The sequence below is a fragment of the Ambystoma mexicanum genome, chromosome 3q (assembly GCF_040938575.1).
Source record: "Ambystoma mexicanum isolate Mex_15411 chromosome 3q, UKY_AmexF1_1, whole genome shotgun sequence".
Lineage (NCBI taxonomy): Eukaryota > Metazoa > Chordata > Amphibia > Caudata > Ambystomatidae > Ambystoma > Ambystoma mexicanum.
Genome location: NC_090926.1, coordinates 259672728 through 259690161, shown reverse-complemented (window position 1 = coordinate 259690161; position 17434 = coordinate 259672728). Strand labels below are relative to the sequence as shown.

General features: G+C 45.2%; 1 protein-coding gene across 8 annotated transcripts in view; it reads right to left on the bottom strand.

The window, feature by feature from the left end:
• The window catches only part of STAT2 (signal transducer and activator of transcription 2), a 1902691-nt gene that overhangs the window by 909069 nt on the left and 976188 nt on the right, over positions 1–17434 (bottom strand). For all 8 annotated transcript variants that reach the window (XM_069653700.1, XM_069653696.1, XM_069653703.1 and 5 more), the window contains exon 14: positions 3719–3775. In XM_069653700.1, coding sequence (XP_069509801.1) covers positions 3719–3775 — 57 coding nt within the window. The remainder of the gene's footprint in view (positions 1–3718; positions 3776–17434) is intronic.

The following is a 17434-nucleotide window of genomic DNA, read 5'->3' as shown; positions in this document are numbered from 1 at the left end:
CAAGCTATTAGACGGTAAGGGTTAAAAGATTGACCATTTTATTGGTGTTTTAATGAAAAGAGATTTATTTTTCAATACATGATTGATACTATACATTTTTAAAATGCGTAATGCTTATTTTGGTGTATTCCTATATGTGATATAACAGTACTGCTTTTTTCAAAAATGGAACAAAAATGACTAATTCTACAGCTCATTATGTCTTCGATGCTTTATTTCTACTGAATGTGTCCTAACAGTTTTAACAGTATGTCTACCTTTTTTCATTTTTTTAAATTTGTATTTTCCTCCTTTTAATGTATGTACATTTGAACTATAAAAAGTTGACTAACACCAACTAAAAACAAGCAAGGTAGATGCACAATAGTGGTGGAACTCGAGAGGGCACAGAAAGAAGAAATGAATGAACAAAAAGGTCCTATTTTCACAACGAGTTTAACCAGAGAAAAAACAATGAAACTAATTTCGGACTAAACCACTCATACCAATACGAATGTACAGCATATGAAAAAGAGCATTGTGGCATACTGTACTGAATACTACAGACAACTACAGCAGAACCAATAAACAGGACACGTTTGAGTCTGTTAAATGAAGAATACTGTCCACAATTTGCAGCATTGCTGTTTCTGTGCTGTAGTGTAGGACAGCCAGATTGATAGTACCCTAGTACCTGATAAGCACCAAAGTGAGCAACTATCTTGATGGAAACCATTTTTTCCAAACATTTCCCTAAAAACTGAAGATTAGGGATTGGGTGATAGTTATTCCAATCATCAGGATCAAAGTATGGCATGTTCAGCAAAGGAATAGCCAATGATGTCTTCGATATCAACTCTTTAGAAAAGAGGGGAAAGAACCATGAGAAAGAGAAACCTTAATAAACAGACCCAAAGACTAAACAGGTTGGGCCATAAAGAGTCAAGACTCCTCCCCCCAGCCCCTTTGACCTTCCCGCACCCCGGATGGCTCCAGAGCGAAAGGTTTTCAAATGGGGTTGCTGGTCTGAGATTGGTGAAGGGCAGGTCTGGCACTGGAGTGTCATCTGGGCTCAGGTGTTGGGGCACAGGTGTGAAAAGGCATTTTGAAATCTACTGAGGCCCTCCCCTTATTATCCTATGTTGCACCCCTGAGGATTATGTGTGTCCAATGTGAAGATGCATAGACCTAGAAGCATTTGGTAAGCATGTAATTATCCTGTTAATGGAGGAAAAACAAGCAGATTTTAGCTGCAGTAACATTGTTTCACCAGGTCATCTTTGATTATGAAGTTTATTGTTGGGGCACCCGCTCTCGGGGGTTCCACAGACCATCCGATCCTTACCTCTTGGGCTCCCAAGCCCCAGTGTCTTTCTGCTCCACAGGGGCTCTGATGTCTGACTCCATCCTCGCAGCTGTACCCCCGTTAGCGGATGTTTCGTACTCGATCGAGGGGTTGCAGAGTTCCCCAGGGGCAGCAGTGGTAGGGGACCATGCATGTGCGGAGGGCCGTGTCCGGCTTTCCGCGCATGCGCGATACATTGGTTCCTACGGCCTCTACATTAACTTCCTGTAGAAACGGTTCTCCGTGTATTAACGCGGTTTAGTTCGAACCGTGCTACACTTCTGCTGTTCTTGTTTTATCACTCCTTCCCTGTCTGCTTCTGCCTTGCCTTCCTGATGGGGTCCACTACTACATTTTGGTGGGCGGTCTTCCGTGTTTTTCTGGGTCTGGTTGCCTAATTTCTGTCTTGTACAGGGTCCTTTCCCTCTGCCCTCCTTTGCCCTTGGTCTGTCTTGACCATCCTGTCTGGAACTTATTATTGCCCACCTGCTGTGCCCTGGTCTGCATCTCCCTGTGTCCTTCCTGCCCTCTGGCCGGGTTTTCGCACATCTCTTGGATACCAGCCCAGAACATCAGAAACTTCCATCACCCCAGCAGTATTGGAACTTCTTCAGCTACTACTCTAATTTGAACATTCAGGAAAACTACACTCTGTTGTCCTCCCCTGCCAGTGCTTGCACTGTTCCTGCATCCCGATAATCAGGGGAGAGCCGTCCCGTGGCCTGGGGAGCTGGTCCAGGCGTTTATAGTTCCATCCTGGGGACTTTTGGGTTGTTTCTCTGCGTCACACTTTCTGCCAACACATCAGGACTGTCAGACTGGCTACTTCATCCCCGCCACCAGAACAAACAGGTACGCAACGGCCACGCTATGTCTTGCTTAACACTTATTCATCGCCATATTCCAGAGAGTCTCTGTTGCCAAATTGCATTCCCCCTCCATCTTTGCAGAGTGGGCGGTGGGTATTATTTCCCCATTATCCCCCTAGCTAGGAGGCTCTCTGGAGCATTGGCAAGGGGTAATTGGAGTCTGGAGAGTCTGCCTGTGATAGTTCCCTGCCTTAGTGCGGGATTTGGTGAGGGTAGTCTAGGGATCTCTGTTATATACCTCGTCTGGGTCCAGTTTGGAGCAGCCCTGTGGGTCCCCGAGGTTAGCAAGGGAGTCACAATTTCTAAATGGGATCTGTTGAAAAATACAATATTCCACACTTGCACGAGAAATAAGGAGATGTACAATTCAGGCAACACTGTAGTCTTCCCTTGATGTTTTCCTCATCACAGGAATCACACTTAAAAAGAGTCACAAAGGTGGACGAGGGGGTGGGGGGAATGTGGCTTAAAAGATAACATATGACCTTCACACAAAATAATACACACCTTATAAGGCTAAGGATCAATGAAAGTTATTAGTGAACAAAATAACAAGTAAAAGAGAAAAATCATAAAATGTTATGTTAAAAAAGCAGAGCGATCGTAGTTGTCCAGGACGTGAAACTGATTAACTGTGGCTCATGAGGTGATGCAAGAGCTTGCCTGCCTTAAAGTGACAGTTACCTTCACAGGTTTAAAAACATACAGGTCTATCTCTTTTCTTGTTATGGTTTATATAAAATACTGAAATAAAATAATAAATAAAACATTTCTCCCCAAAACATTGGATTATATAGTTTCATGTTTACATATACTTCTTGAGCATTATATAAAGGTCCAGCTCATAAACAATGATACAAAGTTTATATTAGTCCATCGCTACTAATATCTTTAAATTGATACAAATAAAGGTTAGTAGAGCCAACAGTGGGAGTAGCAAAACAGCACTGGAGCACGGTTACCATAAAGTGTGCCCCTCTAATACATTTCCACCTATACATTTAGTGTGTTTCTCTTTGTTTTGCATCTCTGTAAGAACACATACTTCTATTAGCACAGTTTTTGTATTCATATAGGTCTACACATTTTCCCCAACAGCCTAGTACAATGTCATCTCAGTTTGTGTGAATGGCAACTCTTTAATCTCTATTTTTCACATTTCCGATACTCGTTTATTTGAAAATCAGCAATTTTATTTTTGTAATAACATGTAAGGATTATGTTATTCACCAATGTGTTTTTTTTAAAGCATAAATCCATGTGTGTTTCAGTGATATGTTATACTGCTGTGTTACATTAGGAGCATTTTGGCTGCAATACTGGGACTTAGAAGCATTTATTACAAGTATAAAAATGCATACATTCCGAATATTAAAAAACAGCGCTCCCCAAAAAGGTCTGACCAGTGCTTTAATCTTTCAGGAAAGGATGCGGATGCTTTGAGACTACTCTGGCCATCACATGTGCCATTTGGACAGGACCCCCTTCACCGCGAACAATTCCCACCAGAAGGATGTATACTTACTTCATTAATTCCTTTACTTCCTTTGCCACCGACACCCGCTCTCTGTTCTTTCAGCGTCTATAGGCAAGAAAGGGGATACTACTGTGAATCACGTGCCTCCTCTTACCCAACCATGTCACACATTTTCTTCTAGGAACACACGTGGGCCCAGCGCTGAAATATCCCTTCAGCCCGCCCTAAAAAGCGGGTGGATCAAAAACACCTTGACACCAGCAGCTAAACTGACAGATGCTTTTGAAAATGTAGGGCGACCCATTTTTGGCAATAAGCCTAAATGTTGAGGGGGTGCGGGGATGGAGTGAAGGTGGCCACAGCTGGAAGGTGTGAAAAGAACACCCCATAAAGAAAATATTGTCTGTGTTATTCAATATGAATATATTGGCATACGGCATTGCCTGCAAACGGTCCACTAAGACAGAAGAATAATCAACTCTCACCTTTGCTTCTTCCTTTCCAAATGCATTCTACATTCCTGCGTTATTCTCATCAACATATTGAATGGCAGTTTCTTCATATTTAAGGAAATGTAAAAGTAATATTCTGTGGTAAGGTGCCTCTCTCAAATCACATCAAAACACCTTATCATACACCCACCTATCTATTGCATGCAAAATCAAGGGGGAGGAGAAAAACAGTCACTCAACCTGGAGAACAGAGGAGCGCAACCTCTCAAAGTGCTCCAGGAGTGGTGGAAGCAAAACCCAAAAGGGCACCCTGACATTTTAACCCCCTCCCCCTTCTTGAACCAGGTGAACAGAGGGCAGAAAGAGAATGTTGGAAAAGGAGGACTCTGAAACCAGCAGATCAATGAGACCAGTGAGCACAGGTTATGCCACTCTCCACCAATGGGGTTGAAAGAGGTCCCATTGTGTAAAAAGAGGAATAGCCACTGCAAAGGAGTGGAATCTGTGGAGACCTGGAAGAAGCAAGGTGAATCTAACAGGAGGATGGATGGCATAGAGACCAATGTGAGGATTAGGAATTCTGACTTTGCTGAGGCAGGACCCAGTTGGAGGACTGTATAAGAGAACCAGGTTTGCTGCAGGGGTTCGGAGGCCTGTAAGTCATGGTGGGAGGATGGTATACAGTTCAGGAGAGAGCTTTACCCAAATAGTAAGATACACTAGAGGGACCTCTTGAGGAACCAGGAAATCCCCTGCTACATCTAGAAAGATGTGATGGATAAATGCAGACCAGTACCGTTTGCTTCGAGAAAGATATCGCAGATTTCTTCGAATACCATTTCACCTAATGAGATTTCACTAAATTTATTTCACTGAAAATGGTAGGGGAAATGGTATATGTGCAATGCATAATAGGTCGGGTATGGGGTAAGGGTATAAGTTAGGGTAGGGTAGGAGAGAGGTACCTGTCTCCCCCTGCAGTATAAAAAAGAAAAAAAGTAGAAAAAGTAAAAATTTGATTTAGTTTTTCGATTAAATGGATTCAGTGAAATCTCCATTAGATTAAATATTTTCAAAGAAATCACATACATCCCTTCAAGAAGGCAGAGGGCCTACCGAGTGAAGTGGTGAATTGTAGGGCCTATCAAGTGATGTTGTGAACTGGTTGTCCTACCAAGTGAATTATTGTGAATAGAACGGTCTATTAAGTGAAATCGGGAAAGGCAGACTGTTCGGAAAACACAGTGTAAGCAGCAGAGTGTCTGTAATAGTGAAGAGAGCATTGGCTATGCATTCAAAGAAATGTAATTAAGTGTCCAAGTAATCAAAAGACATTGTGAGATAGAGAGGGACCCAATGCTGTATTCTGGGAGACATGGTGGAAGTACCAGAGGGACCAAACTACACCACAAGATAAAGAGGCATGATACTGCATTGTGGAAAGAGTGAATTTCCCAAATAACCATTAAAAGACTTTATGCAAAGAAATGACAGTCATCATCATATTAAAGAAAATCCATTGTGACAACTTGAAGTAACTTGTAATTACAAGGTGAACAGGTTTTCACGCGCTTATTTTGCAGGTTGGCCACAAATCATAATGCTCATAAATAGCAACAAGGTCCATATATATGACAAATGTTACTTACTGTGATGAATCGCAGGTATTCGTCCCTTCTCCCCAAGGGGGAACTCCCCCTGCGAGGCTAGGGAGGTGAGCCTGCTACGCAAGACCCTCCCTAGGAGTTGAGGCAAGTGGGACATCACCAGAAGAGACTCCCCTGTGGTGACAAGGACTCCCGTTCCTGTGAGGAACTCTCCACTCTGCATATATGGGACCAACTTCAATGAAGATTAGTGTGGCAACTTTTTGTTTGGCTGAAGACAATGTGAAACGAAACATACGTGGAAGACAAAAAGCAGATGTCTCTTTAACCAAACGTGTATTTAACTGCAACGCGTCAGAGCACAGGGGGTGAAGGAGAGTACTATGCACAGAGGAAGGTGGAGTCAAGCCAGGTCACGGAGCCCGTGACTTTCAAAGGGTGAGAGAAACACAGTGGGAGATGCCAGAGGTCCGGTTTATGCAACCGCAAAGGAAGCGGTACAAGAAAGTACAGAGAGAAGTACCTGATAGTGGCATGACCACGCTTGCAGACTGGTGGGCAGGACGCCCGAGAACCAGCACTGAGACAGGAAGTCTGAACAGCATTCAATAGGCAGTGTCTGCGCAAGACAGGCACCCATCGAGGAACCGAGAATTGGAATCCAAGCAGCGAGAAGAAATAATAGCAGTACCCAAGTGTGAGCCGAGCCTTGCAACCTTTCCCCGCACAACCAGTGGTACCGGGGGATTCAGGAATAGCAGGAGGCCATTGGGAAATCATTATATGAAACTCTACCCAGTTCTAAGGGTGAGAACGAAAATGTAAAATTGAATCATTGTAACTGTGAAAACTGAGAAAGCAAATGAACAACCCGGTCGGGGAAGACCAGTGTCAATTTAAGAGGGAGACTCGTCCCAGTCCTAAGGACGAGGGAGCACTGAAGAAAGTAGTTTACCAGGGGTGTGACCCATACATATAATAAGAGACTTAACCAACCCAGGTGCAGAGCCAACAGAGACTGGGAATTAAAACCCTCGGGAGGAACGGTAACCACCCTATATCTGCAGAGTTTAAGGGAGGAGAAAGTACAACCCAGAAACACGAGATAAAACTCGCAGCGAACAAGATAAAAGGGGAGACAGCCTCCAAGAGAAACCTTGGCAAAGAAAGCCTTAAAGGGAATCAAGGCCAACTATTTGGGAAAGCCTGAGCAAAGAGACTGGGTAGAACATAGATGTGATGACAAGAGTGTGAGGAACTGTTGGAAGTAAAAGTACTTCAAAGCTAGGGCCACAGAAAGCATGAGAAAGCATGAGACCCAAGAGTCATTTTGAAGAACTACAAGAGTTGATAAGAGACTATCAAAGGGGATTACACTAAGAAGTATATGAAGCAAAAAGAAACCTGTATCTAAAAAGATTATCCTCAAAGAAGAAAAGACCAGGGGAAGATGAGACATTCTCTTGGCCTATTTACTTTAAAAGGAAACAATATTTTATTTATATCGCGCTCGTACACAAGTGTTTCAGAGCGAAACCAGGCAAAGGGAGGGCAATAGGGGAGAAAAAAAAACGATCTTACTAGGCCCAGTGACAATGAGAAAGAGCAAATGCATGGGAAAGGGAAAAGTCCATGGAAAGGGGAGAAGTGGAAAGTGTGGAACAGAGGAGAGACAGAATAAATAATAATAAGTAAAATAAGTGCTAGGTTAAGCAGATAGGGTATATCTGATAAGTGCAGAAGAAAAGTGGGTGGGGGGCTGTATGGGTACAGATACGGACCCCAGTGCAAGGGGTGGCCCGGAGGCAGTGCAGGAGGGGGGGGGGGTGAGCAAGTACCTGGGCCCGAAGGACAGAGGGTGGCCATGTGCACGGTACCTGAGAGAGAAAACAGATCAGCGGGGGGAGAAGAGGCAAATGCAGAAGCGAAGAGGAAGGTCTTGAGGTGCTTCCGGAACCGGAGCTGGTTCTCAAGTTTTATGGTGGCAGGGAGGCTGTCCCAAAGGCAGGCCCCAGCTGAAGACACAGATCTACCCCAGCTTGTTTCTTTGAAAAACAACTGACCCTGAGGGAGTTAGACGTAGAGGAGCGAAGGGCTTGAGGGGGGAGGTATTTACGGAGGGATAGTTGAAGGTATTTGGGACCCAGGCCCCAGAAAGCCTTGTGGACAATGTAGAGGGTTTTAAATGTAATCTTTGCATCCACTGGGAGCCAATGAAGGGATTTTAGAGCTGGAGAGATACGATCCCAGGGCTTGAGGCCAAGGACAACTCTTTCAGTCCTGTTCTGGATTAGTTGTAAAGGACAGAGCTTGGAGGCAGGTAGATTTAGAATGAGGCTGTTACATTAGTCCAACTTAGAGAGAATCAGAGCTTGGGAGACCGTGAGCTTCTGAGGGAAGGAGAGGAAAGGCAGAGTACCTCTGAGGAGTTGCAGTAAGAAGTTTGACTTTTTAGAGACATCAAAGATATGTGCGGAGAAGGAAAGTGTGGAGTCAAAGATGACCCCAATGTTCTTAGCCTTGCAGGTAGGGGTAGGAAGAGGGCCAAGGGAAGAGGGCCATAGAGTGAGGGGAAAGCATGGTGAAGGTGTACCAATGAGGATCTCAGTCTTGTTGGCATTTAGACAAAGATCGCTGACAGCACACACATTTTAATGGTGATTAGGCAATCAGAGATGAGGGAAGGAGAGGAGGTGACCGAAGGAAGCCTGAAAATGAGTTGAGTGTCACCAGTATAGCACTGGAAATGTGTGCAGAAAATGGAAATGCAGTAGGCACGAGTTGCCAGGTATTGGTTGAAAAGCCAGAACGAGAGGTTAGACCCCTGGGGAACACCACAGGTAGAGAGGGAGATAGATGATAGGAAGGACCCAAGTTGTACCTGGCAGGGACGATTAAAGAGGAAAGAGGTCAGCCACAGAGATGGTTGAGCAGGGTGGTATGGTTGACCGCGTCGAAAGCAGAGGAAAGATCGAGTAGGATGAGGACAGAGGGAATGTTAGAGTCAAGGTTGGAGAGCAGATATTCACGGATGTTCAAGAGAGCAGTTTCCATGCTTCTGGCAGCTCTGAAGCCAGATTGGTGGTTATGGAGAGAGCCAAAAGAATCGGAATGAAGGTTAAGCTGAGAGATGGCAAGCTTTTCCAGGAGTTTACCCAAAAAAGGGGTAATGGAAATTGGGCGATAGTTAAGCCAGACAAGAAGGATCAGCTGTGGGTTTCTTGAGGGGAAGATGCACAAGGGAGTGCTTCAGCAGGGAGGGGAAAGATCCAGAGGCAAAGGAGAGGTTGCAGAAATCGGCAAGAGCCGGAACGAGGGTATCGATGTGGTCCTTAATTGTTTTAGAGGAACAGGAACAGGGATGTACCTGTTTTCATGAGGCTTTCATAGATCGGACTTGTCTAGCGACCTTATCAGGGAGGAAAAGCAGAGGCGGAGAGGAGGAGAGGGTGGACAAGATGCCCTGGGTTTTAGAGATAAAGTGAGAGGCAAGGGCATTGCAAAGAGCATGGGAGGCGAGAGAAGGGGTGGAGACTGTAGCAGGGTTGGCCAGCTCCTTACAGATTTCAAAGAATTCGGCCGAGTGTGGACTCTCTTCTTGGTGCGGACAGAGTCGGTATTGCCTTTGGAGCAGGCGGCAGGCCAGTTTGTCAGAGGATGAACAAGACGCCCTCCATTTCCTCTCAGCCGCCCTACACTTACGTTTAAGTGTAGCTAGGTCAGAGTCATACCAAGAATTGCACTTGGCTATGGACTTCAAACGGATCCTCATGACAGGGGCAAGAGCATCAAGAGTAGCAGAACTAGAGTAGAGCAGGGACAGGGCTGTGTAAGGGTGAGAGTCAACCCAGGGTGGACGGTGGGGTTTGAGGGCGGAGGCGGCAGTGAAAGCCTCGACTGACACATGCTTCATGGGCCGGATGTCCGAGAAGTTGGGTGGCAATCTTGGGGTAGGCTTGGCTTGAGGGGAGGAGATGGAGAGAGGAGAGAAGGCAGTGATCACTCCAGGAGAGAGGAGTGGTGAGGGGAATAGAGAAGGGGAGATCAGAGAAGATCAAGACATCAAGTGTGTGGCCAGCAGAGTGAGTTGGGTTGGAGGGAAGGATAGAGAGGGAGAGTGAATCGCAGATGTCGCCAAAGAGCGCAGATGAGGAACAGGGAGAATCAAGATGGATGTTGAGGTCACCAAGGAGGAGGAGTTGAGTGGTTGAGGCCAGGAGGGAGGAGGAGAGGTCTGCCCACTCAGAGAGAAAAGAGGTGATTTGACCAGGGGGCCGGTAGAGAGTAGCAACAGTCAGAGTTGCCAGAAGAGTGAGAGAGAGAGCCTGCAGACAAGGCAATCTAAGGAGGAGTAAGTCTGAGTGGGAATGATAGAGGCAGGAATCCACTCAGGGAAGATCAGGGCTACACCCCCTCCGGGCCGGGTGGGTCTGGGGGCAGAGAGGATTTTGTAGCCATCAGGGAAGAGAGTGTCAAAGTTTGTGACAGAGCTGGCCGTGAAACATGTCTCGGTAAGGCTGAGGACATAAAGGTCAAGTTCTTCTAGGAAGTAGCAGATGTCAGAGGAATGTTTGACAGCAGAGCAAGAGTTAAGAGTGTCAATATGAAGAAGGTTGCTTGCCTTATAAGACCTTCCGGGGAGGGGTAAAAATCAGAGGTACGCCCTGCGGAGGCGTGGCAGGAGCTTCAGGTGGGGCAGAGGAGGAAGGAAAAGAGGCCAAGGTAGCCAAGGGAGAGTAGGGGACAGCTGGAGATGAAATGAAGTTGATGAGGCGAGGGAACTGCCTATCAAAGAGGAGGTGATTGGCCTGAAGGTCTTGCACCATGAGAGTGCCATTTAGGCAGACATTAATGATGACTTTGGAGGAGTCGAAGGAATCCATAAGGACGTCCCAGCGGGACCCACCATTAATGGGAGAGGGGGAGACAGGCCAGAGCACAGAGATCATATGAGGGGTCCAGAGATCTGGCAAAGGAACGATAAAGAGGATGTCAGTGAGGGTTTGTCTGGTGGAGACACTGAAATAGATATCAGCAATGGGGAGACCTGGGTTGGAGGCCAAGAAGTCCTTTTTAAATTTCTTCTTACCAGACTTATTGAGAAAGGAAGGATAGTTGATAGAGAAGCAGTTGGACTAGATAGGAGAAACCGATAACGTCATGGGCAGGTAGAGAGAGCAGGCATTGAGAGACATATGCAAGTACAGCAGTATGGAACAGTCACTGGGCTAGCAGGTTACAATTGAGGGCCAACATTAAATGAAAAATGCACCCAAATTTAACTTTGAGACAGATAGAATTAGTTTGGACAGAGGACATATTTACTTTGGACTTCCTGACATCTGACAAGCACCTTTAGTTCCTTTAGATGGGTAGGGTGGTCCCTTTAGCAAACGGGAGATGGCCATTATTCTAATAATTTTAATTAAAAAGATTACAGAATGTCCTCAACGTGTCCGCGCCTTCTTCCGACCCACCACATTACCCAGTAAAAGTCTTTCTGATGCTTGTATTTGTTTAATGACATGCTTGGCATATTCAGCCCTCCAGTGGATGGCCCAGAGTATTACAAGTTGTTTACTTCCAAATTAAAAGTAGGTATTGACAGGGGTACTTGTATGCGGCTTCCCACAATGCCCCTCGGCGTCTATGTCATCAGTTTTTTTTTTCTAAGTATGTGTGTTGGACTAAAAGCAGATTGTGTTTGTACCAGAGAAATGTGTTTTGTGGTATGCCTGCATGTTTACTACGGGGAGGAAGGGTGGGTGCATAGGCTTGTAAACAGATACAAGCACTGAGAAGACCATGACTGGGTAAATGAAGTTCGTATTCTGTAGCTTGTGAATCTGTTTTGACTCATGCTTTGCAGAGAATATTGAGTACTGTTTATGTGTGGAAGTGGGCAAATTGAAGGTATAGTAGAAAACAATTACATAGTACTGCTTAACCCACCTGAGAATCTGCTCTCGTGCAGTAGTGTTTTGCAAAGTGTACACTGAACTCATGTCAATGCCTTGCAAATAAACTCTAGCGGTACATTACCTAGCAAGCATTGCTCCAGTTCCCCTGTGGAATGTGTTCTTGGGGATGCTGTTAGCGTGTTTGGGGCAAGAATGTAGCACTCTTGAATACATTGTATACTTTATTTGAGGATACTGGATTTAGTTACAGATTGCCGCCAAAGGAAAGGGCAACATGGCTAGTTTTAAATATATGTTTTGTTCCGTCCATGTAGAACATGCCTGCTTTCCACATGTTCAGTGTGTGACAATGATTTTTCTGCATGTATTCCCAGCTTTTGGAATAAAGCAGCAATCTCAATGGTTTGGTTCAGATACATTTGGAAGTGAATTTGGGAGAAACCCTAGAGTGTCTTGTAAAAATCACCTTGTCCTTATCTATTGCTACAAATAGCTCACCTACCAGCTGGGCCCGCAAATCACGTACTCTTCTTATGAAACAATCTTGTATGTAAGATGTTTTAGCAAGCATTAATAGGTTGGTACAAATGGTGGATGCACTAACCTGTACAAGACCATGTTTAAATCCCAGCCTGGAGTTGGCTGGGCGACCAGTGTGTCTACGTGCTTAACTCCAACCATCAAGGCTTTAACCATTGGTAGCTTCCACCATGAAACCTTGTGCTGAGTAGTGTATGCAGCAAGGGTTGCAAGGTGTACTTTAATAAGAGTTTTGCACAAACCCAGAGTTTAAGAGGTACAGTAGGTATGTGTTGAGATGGATCTGCTCAACTAGCCCACTGGGAGAGTTCTGAGAATCCACCCTAGATACTGAACAGGGCAGAGACTTTTCTATGTTACTTTGAATTGACACTTGGTCTACGTTACTTTGATAGAGTTTGGCTAGACATGAGTAGTAAGGCAGACTTCAGGAGATATGGGAGTGGGTTATAGTACAGATAATCACACACAGAGCAGTCAAATTAAAATGGCAGCACATGATTGCAAACATATACCAATGTATTAGGCCTTTAACATTCTAAGCTGCTTGAATTCTTTTTTACTTCACCTGCTATTACCAAAACACATTTATAAGCACATATGTACACAGTTAATGAGCAGAGAATTGATAAAACAAGGCATTGAAATCTAATCCATACACTCTGCTTTATAAATATAAAGCCCTATGCTTCACCCGTCTGTCCATACCAGGAATATAGGCCTAGTGCCTCAGAGTCAAAGTTTCAGGTAAGTACCTGTGTAGAGAGCAGGAATTCTTAAAATCCCTAACACTGCCCATCCCGAACAAGCTTTTGGCAAAACCAGCAAATGAGCACACTTTCAGAATAAAATCACTTTTGGAGTTTGAAGGTAAGTAAAATGATTTAGGGGTACTCTCTGAATCCCACCACAATAGGGTTAATTTAGGGGAGTCCTTGCCCAATACTCCACAGATCATGACCAAGCAAGGTAGATTTCGGGAGTGGACTTTATGCTTATATTATCCATATGGCGGTAAGAAGGGGACAAAAACAGGATTTCAGGCTTGTTCTCCGAAATCAGATTTCCTTAGCCATCACCCATAGGGAACTCTGAATAGCTAATGCCACTTAATTCTGCCATTGACCCAGTTGCAAGGGTTCCAGGGACTGCTGATGCAGTTGCTGAAGTCTGTGTCAGGATCAGTTTGGGCTTGTCAGCGGCTCTGTGCTCCAGTGGGATGGTTCTGAAAATCTTCTAGCAGAACGGGCCAGGCACTTCAGGACAGCAGTCACTGCAAATCCCACAATTAAAGGAGAACCACGAAACGACAGAGGCGGGCAGTAGCAGGTACGACCTGATCAAGGTGCGGCAGGCAAGACAAGTGGTGTGGAAGAAGGCTCATCTCCAGGGAGACACTTCTGAAAACAGACTTGGATTGGTGTATAGGGCAATAGTGGGATGCCCGTACCCAAAACGCAAAAGGCTAGTGTGGGACCGTTTTTTGGTTCAAAGTAGGCCACTTTTTTGGCCAATGTGGGTCAGTTTGATGAGTTACTTCACCATGCGACTAGTAGTTTTGACCAGTGTTATAAATATTCTTTCAAATGCACAAATTGCATCACATTTCATTTAAAAAAACACCCCCTTGGTTACTACTTGAACAGTCTGCTACAAAAGGAAGGAATTGACTGTGGGCCACTTTTTTATTGATGCCAGAGACAATTTTATTCCTCAATCCGACCCTGCTCTTAGATATGGAAAACATCAGCAGCATGAGGAGAGGTCTTCATCAACAAGTCGTTGATGTGAAGAGTTCCAGGCTCCAGCTCAGGATGATAACAGTTAGGAAAGATTTTCTCTTTGCTGCTTTTCCTCTATAGACATCTAAGGAACCACCCCAACTTTTTGCTGATTTGTTCCTGGCTCGACCTTTGGAGCCAAGTGAAGACTTTTTACTTCACTTGCCCTGCCAAACTCATCTGTTTTGGGGGCACTGAGTAGTCCTTATGGGTATCAGTGCAGGAGGTCTCTGTACTCCACTGTGGAAATATTGGTTCATTTTGCACTGCATTCTTCATCTTACACTGACACTTTGTGTTCATATAACTTTCTTTTTTGTAACTTTATGGTTGCTTGCATGTTGTGCCCAAGACAGCCTTGTTGCACTGAATCTTTGTCTACCGTGTTTCTTTTAATTGTCTCATACACTTTTAGATTATACTGCTTAATGCCATTTAGAGTACCATATACTAAACATGCCACAAGACTTGCATATCCTTTTGTCATCTTGTATTTTGGCTTTCTTACTGCCCTCAGGGAGGGATTTGCAATATATGGTAAGCCCTTTCCCGGGGAAAGCTCCAGCTTTCTAGGGCAAAGTGACGGTGTGTGTCTGGAGGTGGGGGCTGGGACTGTTTTGTCCCAGTCCACATACATGCCAAAGTGTGGCAGTTGCTGGGCAGGTGTATTGGCCAGAGGCGGTCGATGATTGGACAGATCGGGCCAGTTTGAATGGTGAAGATCCTTAGCATTGTTGAGCTTGGGTGAGATTCCAGCTTGAATCCTGGAAAAAAGAGGGACTCTTACAGCCATTCTGCAGACTGTTGTTGAGCCAAGGCCCCTACGATGAAGGGCATTCCACTTAAGACAGAATTTGTCGTTGCAGTTAACCAGCACTACCTTCAACCATCCCAGTGAATTCCTGCTCCTTTGCTGATCTTCAGAAGTTCTTTAATGGTGTTTCGACCCCTGGATCGGTGGCAACAACCAGTCTCAACCCCTGCTTAAGGATACTGCCCTTGGAACCCTTCACAAGTATCATGGTACCATCATATAGGCTTATCAGCTTCCTTGTGGGCTACCTGGCAACATCAGTCACCGTACCGGATTCGGACTTGGGATTTTGCAGCCCCTCAACTTGTGTAAGAAGTAGCCTCCCTCTCCAATTGCAGCTCTCTAGCATTAAGGGCCTTGTAGAACCAGCTTCTTTGTTTCCACCACAAGGATTGTATTCAGACATTTTATTAAAGTGACCATCCCTGTTCTCCACCTGCATGGTGTCCTGGTGGTTCTCAGAGGTAGTCAACAACATGGAGGTGCTTTCTTCATGGAACCGGGGCCATCAAGCTGTCCAGTCCCAGGAACCTTCTCGCTAGAGCCCAGAACCGCTGACTGACCAGACCCAAAATCCTGTCACCAAACTGACCTCTGCACACGAGACACCTGCTCCTCCTCCTTCAAAGGAAGCAAGACAGAGAACAAGGGAGCCCAGTGATATTAGGAACTGCCAAAGGGGTCCCTGAGTGAATCAGAGTACATGGCAAGTAAACATACCTGATCATACCTCTACAGAGTCGAAGGGCATAAAGTCCTTAACCTACCTCTCCGTTGCCTCACCGTGATAGTTGAAGTACTGGTCAAGGATTTTTCCCTGGGCTCCCTCTAAGGTGGCTGGATTGGGGGAGGGAACTTTTCTTCAATTATTTGACAAATTTAAATCACCAAAAAACTGCTTGTTGGCTTTGCCAATGTTTGTTCAGACTTTTCAAAAAAACAACTCCTATCCTTCTGAAAATAACTGCTTTGGGACCTGTGGCTCCAAGGGCACAAGGCCCCCTTTGATCTAGATAGGGAAGGACTTTTTAAGGAGTAGCAACGTATTTCATAAGGCTGTACATGATGTTTTTAACTCCTTTCTTTCCTTCATATTAGTTCTCTAATTTGGCTTTAACTTGCCTTGTACTTTATTCACTTGCTTTGCTACACTACAGTTGCTCGGATTGTTTAATGGATTGTTTAACGGATTCTAAAGTAAGGTTTTAGTGCTCTTTTAATCAGAACACCCCGCACATTAATGCGTTTATAATAATAGTGAATGCTTAGTCTAATACTGAACTGTATTTTTTAAATTGCTAAGAGTTTGTCTAAGGCCTAACTTGTATTTGTAAACAATCTGCCTAACTTGTATTAAGAGTGTGCTTAACTGTACCCTTCACCGATGTCACACTCTACTAATACGAAGCGTTGCTGCTCAGTCACACTACCCAGATAGGGTTTGGCTAGACTTTAGTTTTTGTTCATGTTCACCCGGGTAGGGTGGCCTTGCAGAATCTGTCCACTTCCATCTGAACAGTAACCGATGCAGTGAAGAGTTCTTGCACAGGCCGGACAGTCCACAGGATGGTCCTGGGGTACTACCAATGGCTTCCGACAGTGGCCTTCTCGGGCAGGGGTCAGGATGGTTGGTCCCACCAGTCCAAGGGTCAGACCAACAAAAGTCTCCTAGGATAGCACGAAGAAAGACTTTACTGGGACTTTATTTTGACAACGCTGGTTGTCCTCAGTAGCAATCTTCTGTGTCTTCAATGCTGGCTTCTCTTCTTTGGGGTCTTGGCTTCAGTCGTCGATGTGAGAAACAGCAACAGGAATCCTCTGATCCCAAATTCGGTCTGGCGGCTGCCCCGGCCCACCAATGACAAAGACCTGCACCATTCAAACAGGTAAGGGCTGTCCAATCACAAACACCACATCTGTCCAGCAACAGACACCCTGTGTCTGAAATGTTGATTAAGACAAGACAGTCCCATCCTTTATATCTTGCCAGGCCTTATGCACCCTCACTTTGTCCAGGAATCCAAACTGGATCCCACAGAAATGCATGCCTCATATGGCATTTCTTGGCATGAGAAGGGAGAAGGACAAAGAACAAGATGGCAAATGGACAGGGAGAAAAACCACATAGCAAATATATTTTGAGTATATGGTAAATCACATCGAAAATATAGTAGAACTTGCCCGCTGCCACCAGCTCTTCCTAGGCACAACAAAAAGATAAATGAGTGCTGCGCGAATGTTTACTGCATGGCCACACTACTCTTCTGCTCCTGGCTGGAGTCTTTCCACTGTGTGTAATACCAAGGATGTGGACCGACTTGTTCAAAATCAAGCCCTAAAGCGAAGCACAGCGGTGTGCTGTGCGAGTGTTTACTGTGTTCACTGTGGGCACTCTATTGACAGCCACTCCAATCTACTGATGATCCGAAATCGGTTTACTGCGTGGGCCATTGCTCGCTCGATCTAGCTACAATCAAATCACCTAGGTACATTTCCCAACTGAGTGCGCTGTTATTGCTCTCAAAACCGTTTTTTCACATCTGGTTGCCGTGCGTGCTAGCAAGATCCATCTGCTCACTTGTTTTGGTGCGACATGCGCCCTCAAACCAATGCGTCCTTGAAGCAGTTTGCTTCGTGCCGACGAATGCA